Source organism: Sinohyriopsis cumingii, chromosome 2 (assembly GCF_028554795.1).
Source record: "Sinohyriopsis cumingii isolate HCF-2022 chromosome 2, ASM2855479v2, whole genome shotgun sequence".
NCBI lineage: Eukaryota > Metazoa > Mollusca > Bivalvia > Unionida > Unionidae > Sinohyriopsis > Sinohyriopsis cumingii.
In genome coordinates this window covers 49,640,531-49,649,506 of record NC_142962.1, presented here as the reverse complement: position 1 = coordinate 49,649,506, position 8,976 = coordinate 49,640,531, and the positions used below count along the sequence as shown (strand labels likewise).

Sequence of the window (8,976 nt, the reverse complement as noted above, 5' to 3'; positions counted from 1 at the left end):
TGAATGTGTTAATAACTGCTGCATCATCTGGAACCCCCCCAGTGAAGGACACCTCTATCTGGCATTAAATTCAATTAAAAAGCCTGATTCTTTTGATTGGTTAGATTGAGATGAAATTCAGAATCATCACCATAGAATTTTAATTCATAAGTATTATTGTCTGTGATGGACTTGACAGCCTCAGAAGGTGAGTAGGTTTTGCTGTTAAAACTTTTGTTGACTACAGAATAGATTTTTTTTTTTTGTTGCTTTGCAGACACTCTGTGATGTGACAGTATTGGAGCAGGCCTGGATGCACTACATTGGTCTTAGTGGCACCCCACAGTGTCGTGGCAGTAAGCGTCAACTTGCTGGAGGATACCACCATGTTGATAGTAATTCCCAGGCAGTTCAGGCGGCAGCAGTCTTTGCTGTTGATGCAATGAATAAACAGTCCAACTCCTTGTACAAAACCATGCTGGTGGAAGTCACCAGCGCCCAAGAGCAGGTATGTCTTTTAGGATTCTTCATGTGCAGATCTTGTGCCCATAGTGATTATTGCAGCCATGTTATATGCAGAAAGAGTAATGAATCTTTGTTTTTTTTTATGAGGTTTGTTAATAACACTTAGTGATTCTCAGATTATGTTATATTTTGTATGTATTCTTTTAAACAGTCTACTTGAGGCTGAATTGCTCACATTACTGTTCATGAAAAGTTGAAATAAATGGATGGGTATGAAGGTAGATAGATGAACAGATACGGTGAAAATGTAAATAAAGTTATTGTCTGTCAAATGTCTGCAAACAGAAGTTGATGCATGAGTGAAAATTCCCAGAGGTCCTAGCATGCATTTCTCTTTCATGGGTCACATGCTTTATTGTTGGGACCATTGTGAAGTCGCAACACCAAAAAAATCTTATCAGTCATCTTTGTGTGCATGATTGGTCCCACTTATAAGCTGTGTTGTTCGATGAAATGTTAAAACTATTACCTAATTATCCACAATAGATTATAACCATCCACTTTTGTTTTATTATTGTAGCCTAGTTTTCCCAAAACCACAGAAAATTTTGTCATGTACAGTGTGATCTAGATGGTAACATCTAAGGTATTTCAAATAGTTGTTGTTGATTGGTTTTTAATGGGATTTTCAACACATTGTTGGCCACATCATGCCAAGGAAGCAGAAGCTAAGTGCCTTTAGCAGGAACACACCAAGGCACCAAACTGTTTGATAAGAAACAAATACAGAAGTGCATAAAAACCAGTTCTTAAATATTTTGAATGAAAAAATATTCTTCAGGCCATTGCTCAGTTCCTCATAAGATTGGTACATCTATTGTTGTGAATTCCTCATTTTTTTAAATCAATGTCATGAACAGACCTTTTTTCAAACAATACTTTACAGAAGAAATGTCCAGCATTTTGTTGGTTACTTTTCAGATTCATGATATTGGTAGAGCAGGAATGATAATTATTTGCACACTATGTTGAAAAATTCCTTCATTTGAGAAAAATCAAAACTAATTTTTTCTGTGTTAAAGCAGTACAGGTGTATTTGCAAATACAATTTGGATTTAGTTTGACTTCTCCTTCACTTCTCCCCTAACATTTTAATTTCTTCCTTTTATTTCGTGCAAGAAGCAACTTTCATTTTTCTCACCTTATCCTAAGACATTTTCCTGTTTTCTATTCCTGCATGTAAAATACATATTCTCTGGTAAACAACAGTAAATTCACATGCTGTCTTATGAATCATAATACTGTACTCTTTAAATGCCCACCTGGTAAAGGAGTCTTTAAGTGCCCACTTGGTAATGGAGTCTTTAAGTGCCCACTCTGTAATGGACTCTTTAACTGCCCACTCTGTAATGGAGCCTTTAACTGCCCACTCTGTAATGGAGACTTTAACTGCCCACTCTGTAATTTAGTCTGTAAGTGCCCACTCTGTAATGGAGTCTTTAAGTGCCCACTCTGTAATGGAGTCTTTAAGTGCCCACTCTGTATGGACTATTTAACTGCCCACTCTGTAATGGAGTCTCTAAGTGTCCACTCTGCAATGGAGTGTTTAAGTGCCCACTCTGTAATGGAGTCTGTTATGCTGTGAGCTTATACATCCAAATGTAAATTGTCAGCTTTACAGTCTCTTGGGTTGGTTTTGATTGAACTTTGTAGGAGTATTTCTTAGGACATGTTAAGTTATATTTTTGTGTGGATTCCTTTGCAGCCATACATACAGTTGAAGTGTTACTGGTATCATAGCAACCCAAGAGAAATTTTGATATCTGCCAAGCCAATTTCATTTCAATCATATTTTACAGGAATGACCCTCTTGGAAAGTTTATGTGGTTTTCTAAAGCAGCCATGTAGATTTCATTTCAGTCAGTTGGAATATATATTTTTGATGCCTCTTGGTGAGACAGTTTTTACAAAATGTATTAGGACAGTTACTCAGGACATTACAAAGTTGTGCTTTTGGTGTTGGTTTCTTTTGCATTAATTCATGGCAGTGGTGTGGCTTCCTTGATAACCAGAGCTCTACCATGATTGACATTTCATACGCTTTCCTGAGTTAATTATATGTGTGCATCCTAGAGATTGCAGTGGTGCAAACACAGTTGCATATTTGAAGAAAAAAAGAAAAATATAACAGATATTGTATCTTTTTATATTTAAATGAGTAATAAGGCTCTGATAATGTACTATTATTTTTATGTTCAACAGGTTGTGGCTGGAATGAACTACAAACTTGTACTGAATGTTGGAGAGTCTTCTACCTGCAGAAATGATGGCACTACAGGACTGACTCTTCTGAACTGTCCTGTAGATCAGCGCAAGGTAAATGATAGAGTATTGTGTCAACATATGGTGGCTGTCTTGTGAGCTTTTGGATGACTTGGGATTACAGCCCTGTTTGTAAATGTTACAGCTTTCAACCATCACATGATTACTGCCCTGTGAGTAATGTTACAGCATTGGGCCAGCTCATGGTCAATACCTTGTGGTAAATGGTGCAGTATTGTTTCAACTCGTGGTATGTGCCTTGTGGTAAATGGTACAGTACAGAGAAAACTCATGGTCTATACTTTGTGGTAAATGGTGCAATATTGTGTCAACTTATGGTCAGTACCTTGTGGTAAATGGTGCAGTATTGTGTCAACTCGTCTGTACCTTGTGGTACATGGTGCAATATTTTGTCAACTCATGGTCTGTACCCTTTTGGTAAATGGTGCAGTACAGGGTCAACTCATGTTCTGTATCTTGTGGTAAATGGTGCAGTATTGTTTCAACTCATGGTCTGTACCTTGTGGTAATTGTGCACTATTGTGTCATCTCATGGTCTGTACCTTGTGGTAAATGGTGCAGTATTGTGCCAACTCATGGTCTGTACCCTTGTGGTAAATGGTGAAATATTGTGTCAACTCATGGTCAATACCTTGTGGTAAATGGTGCAGTATTGTGTCAATTCATGGTCTGTACCTTGTGGTAACTGGTGCAATACAGAGTCAACTCATGGTCTGTACCTTGTGATAAATGGTGCAATGTTGTGTCAATTCATGGTCTGTACCTTGTGGTAAATGGTGCAATATTGTATCAACTCATGGTCTGTACCCTTGTGGTAAATGGTGAAATATTGTGTCAACTCATGGTCTGGACCTTGTGGTAAATGGTGCAATATTTTGTCAACTCAGGGTCTGTACCCTTTTGGTAAATGGTGCAATACTGGGTCAACTCATAGTCAATACCTTGTGATAAATGGTGCAATATTTTGTCGACTCATGCATAATACATTGTCGTAAATGGTGCAGTACAGGGTCAACTCATGGTCTGTACCTTGTGGTAAATGGTGCAATATTATTTCAACTCATGGTCTGTACCTTGTGGTAAATGATGCATTACTGTGTCAACTCATTTTCTGTACCTTGTGGTAAATGGTGGAATACAGGGTCAACTCGTGGTCTGTGCCTTGTGGTAAATGGTGGAATACAGGGTCAACTCATGGTTAATACATTATGGTAAATGGTGCAATACTGGGTCAACTCATGGTTTGTACCTTGTGGTAAATAGTGCAATACTGGGTCAACTCATGTTCTGTACCTTGTGGTAAATGGTGCAATACTGGGTCAACTCATGTTCTGTACCTTGTGGTAAATAGTGCAATACTGGGTCAACTCATGGTTTGTACCTTGTGGTAAATAGTGCAATAGTGGGTCAACTCGTGGTCTGTGCCTTGTGGTAAATGGTGGAATACAGGGTCAACTCATGGTTAATACATTATGGTAAATGGTGCAATACTGGGTCAACTCATGTTCTGTACCTTGTGGTAAATAGTGCAATACTGGGTCAACTCATGTTCTGTACCTTGTGGTAAATGGTGCAATACTGGGTCAACTCATGTTCTGTACCTTGTGGTAAATAGTGCAATACTGGGTCAACTCATGGTTTGTACCTTGTGGTAAATAGTGCAATAGTGGGTCAACTCGTGGTCTGTGCCTTGTGGTAAATGGTGGAATACAGGGTCAACTCATGGTTAATACATTATGGTAAATGGTGCAATACTGGGTCAACTCATGGTCTGTACCTTGTGGTAAATGGTGCAATACTGGGTCAACTCGTGGTCTGTACCTTGTGGTAAATAGTGCAGTACTGGGTCAACTCATGGTCTGTACCTTGTGGTAAATGGTGCAGTATTTTGTCAACTCATGGTCTGTACCATGTGGTAAATGATGCATCATTGACATGTCAGTACCTGATTGCTGCCTTGTAGTTAAATGGGCAGCATACAGGTCATTAATTAAATGTCGAAGTATTTGGCCAAGATTTGATTACATTTTAATTTGGTAAATAATGCAGGTTTGACTAACTCATTATTTATTCCTTATGGTGACCGGGGCAACATTTGGCCAAGATAAGCTAACTGCCCTAAGCATAGTGTTCATTGCTTGATAAGCAACATTGGATCAACTTCAGATTATGGAGGGGTGCAGATTTACTTCAGGTAAATGATGCATCTTCTGACAAACTGTTACATGCATGTTAGATCAAATTAGTTTGCTAAATGGTGAATTGCAACTCATATTTCTTAAGCTGTAGAGTTGTATAAGGTTGATGGTACATAAGATCCACACTGTAAAACTGATGGTAAACAAGATCCACACTTAAGGTTGATGGTACATAAGATCTATACTGTAAGGTTGATGGTACATAAGATTAACACCATAAAACTGATGGTAAATAAGATCCACACTTAAGATTGATGGTACATCAGATCCATACTGTAAGGTTGATGGTACATAAGATTAACACTGTAAAACTGATGGTAAATACGATCCACACTTAAGATTGATGGTACATCAGATCCATACTGTAAGGTTGATGGTACATAAGATTAACACTGTAAAACTGATGGTAAATAAGATCCACACTTAAGATTGATGGTACATAAGATCCATACTGTAAGGTTGATGGTACATAAGATTAACACTGTAAGGTTGATGGTACATAAGATCCATGCTGTAAGGTTGATGGTACATAAGATCCATACTGTAAGGTTGACGCTACATAAGATTAACACTGTAAAGTTGGTGGTACATAAGATCCACACTGTAAGGTTGATGGTACATAAGATCCATACTGTAAGGTTGATGGTAGATGAGATCCACACTTTAAGGTTGATGGTACATAAGATCCACTCAAAAGTTCACTCATAATTACTGACCAGTTCTTATGCTTGGCTGTGTTAAAGGAAGCATTTTCCATTGGATCAAAAAAAGATTATCAATCTGTATGTGTTACTGATATATGCTTTGAGAGACAAAGTGTCAAGTCATATATTTTCATTGTTGTCTGTCTTATGTGTTGTACAACAAACTATAAAAAGTGTCAGTTTTCTTGTTATTTGACATCATGAATTGGGGAAGTGGTCTAATTGATTTTACAGAAAGATTATAATGCTTGTTAAGTCATTTGATTCATTGTCCACAGCAGCCATGATTGCCATCCAAATTGATGCCTATCAACCATGACATGCATCAGAATTGATACATAACAACCATTAAAATTAATGTCTAAATATTGATACCTAACAACCATAAAATGTATCAGAATTGATACCTAACAACCATGAAATGCCTCAGAATTGATACCTAACAACTATGATTGCCATCAAAATTGAATCCTAACAACCATGAAATGCATCATAATTGATACCTAACAACCATGAAATGCCTCAAAATTGATACCTAACATACATGAAATGTATCAAAATTAATACCTAACAATAATGAAATGCATCAAAATTGATACCTAATAATGATGAAATTCATTAGAATTGATGTGTACATGTAACAGCCACAAAATCCATTAGAATAAATACCTAACAACCATGAAATGATTCAAAATTAATACCTAACAGTAATGAAATGCATCAAAATTGATACCTCACAACCATGAAATGATTCAAAATTAATACCTAACAGTAATGAAATGGATCAAAATTAATACCTAACAGTGATGAAATTCATCAGAATTGATGCTTACATGTAACAGCCACAAAATCCATTAGAATAAATACCTAACAACCATAAAATGATTCAAAATGTGTACCTAGCAAGCATGAAATGCATCAAAACTGGTCTCCAACAACCATCAGTCCATCAAAATTGATGTCCGACAAAATTAAATGGTTCATTTTAATAATATGTGGTGAGTACATCTAGTCATGGACAAAATAAACTACACCTATGTTTCTTTTGGAGTCTGTCTGTCACTAAAACGTTGCACTTAAGCCTCCTGTTTAGGAGAAACAAGTTAATATGATTTTTTTCCTGTTACAGCATAGCTGTGATGTTGTCGTGTGGGACCAGCCTTGGAGAACTCCAAGATACCAGCTGACAAGTTTCCATTGTCAGGTGAGTACCCTGACCCACATTTATCTTACACTTAGTAATAAATTGCATTAAGTCAAGTTTTATAACTATGAAAGTATATATACAAAGCCAACTGTAAATTTTCCAGACAAGCTTTAGATTAGAAATGGGACAGAGTGGGATCCTGTCTACTAGGTTGGATAAAAAGTACACGACTTGAGGATACAGCCATCTGTTTTACAGTCTGGGTAGTTGGATCAAAAGCCCATTGTTCCTGACCACAACTATTTTTGATAGTCTAACAATAATAGCTTTTTCACCATTTCGTAATGTACAGTAAAACTCTACAGACACACCACTGTTGTATTGCTCAATTAGAAATTCTGTTCACAGACTGTTTGCATTACCACTGCTTGATGAATTTTGTTGACTGCCCCATTCACTAGCATACCACTGCTTGATGAATTTTGTCGACTGCCCCATTCACTAGCATACCACTGCTTGATGAATTTTGTCGACTGCCCCATTCACTAGCATACCACTGCTTGATGAATTTTGTCGACTGCCCCATTCACTAGCATACCACTGCTTGATGAATTTTGTCAACTGCCCCATTCACTAGCATACCACTGCTTGATGAATTTTGTCGACTGCCCCATTCACTAGCATACCACTGCTTGATGAATTTTGTTGACTGCCCCATTCACTAGCATACCAATGCTTGATGAATTTTGTCAACTGCCCCATTCACTAGCATACCACTGCTTGATGAATTTTGTCGACTGCCCCATTCACTAGCATACCAGTGCTTTTATAATGCTCAATAATGTTTTCTTTGATATTATAGTGTATGTCGATATGGTCACGTAGGCACATTTACTCATTGGTGTTATAATGTATGTTAGTGTGGTCATGTAGGTACATTTACTCATTGATATTATAATGTATGTCATTGTGGTCAAGTAGGCACATTTACTCATTGATATTATAGTGTATGTCCTTGTGGTCATGTAGGCACATTTACTCATTGATATTATAGTGTATGTCAGTGTGGTCATGTAGGCACATTTACTCATTGATATTATAGTGCATGTCATTGTGGTCATGTAGGCACATTTACTCATTGATATTATAGTGTATGTCAGTGTGGTCATGTAGGCACATTTACTCATTGATATTATAGTGTATGTCAGTGTGGTCATGTAGGCACATTTACTCATTGATATTATAGTGTATGTCAGTGTGGTCATGTAGGTACATTTACTCATTGATATTATAGTGTATATCATTGTGGTCATGTAGGCACATTTACTCATTGATATTATAGTGTATGTTGTTATGGTCATGTAGGCACATTTAATATTAATTGTTGTTCTAAAATTTGATGTTTGTATAGTTTAACCAAAGTCTGTTCAGTCCTGATTATTGAATGATCTGCACCATAACTATCATCAAGAAACTTCCAACTGAAAACTCTTGATCGTTATAGACATTTACAGTGCTGGCCAGGCACTAAACTGAAGCAAGAAAAGAGCATGTAGGGTATAATCGTCACAATATAGGGTGGCGTAAATTTTCTTTGATATGCATAGCTTTCATTGAGACATCACAGCATGCAACATTCAAACTGGTTTGTACAGGATCACACCTTTTGGCTGACAATGCCCAGAAAATGTCTACATATTTTCCCATTGAGTTGCGCCATATGTGTTTGTTGGAGTGTGTAAATAATGATGTTCCAGAGGAATATTTACATTTGCAGATTATTTGCTTTTGATTAATACAAAGAAGCCTGATCATTTCAGGATTAAAAGATTGCTGTCAGGGTAATTCTGATCCACAAGAAGACAGACACTGGATATATAGAATCAGTTTTTGGTTATGTTATTATGGGATTCACATCGATTTGTCAAAACTGTGCCAAATATTCAACCAAATTATCAGATTGCACATTATGTTTGCAAGGTTTACCATTCATTAAATCTCTCTTTTTTTAAAAATTCCCATCTTTCTTTCAAATGGAAGGGGGATTTTCCCTAGATTTTCTCATCTAGAATATACCTGCATATTATGTAGTGTTTGCATTATTATTACGTTATGCAAGTTGCAAAACATTGTTAGGTAT

At 36.9% G+C, this 8,976-nt stretch overlaps 1 protein-coding gene across 1 annotated transcript in view; it reads left to right on the top strand.

The window, feature by feature from the left end:
- Window positions 1–225: 225 nt before the first annotated feature.
- LOC149804813 (cathepsin L-like) overlaps window positions 226–8,976 on the top strand; it is an 85,571-nt gene continuing 76,820 nt past the window's right edge. Inside the window, exons 1-3 of the mRNA XM_089944867.1 lie at window positions 226–487; window positions 2,707–2,820; window positions 6,819–6,893. Coding sequence (XP_089800993.1) covers window positions 293–487; window positions 2,707–2,820; window positions 6,819–6,893 — 384 coding nt within the window. The 5' untranslated portion in view covers window positions 226–292. The remainder of the gene's footprint in view (window positions 488–2,706; window positions 2,821–6,818; window positions 6,894–8,976) is intronic.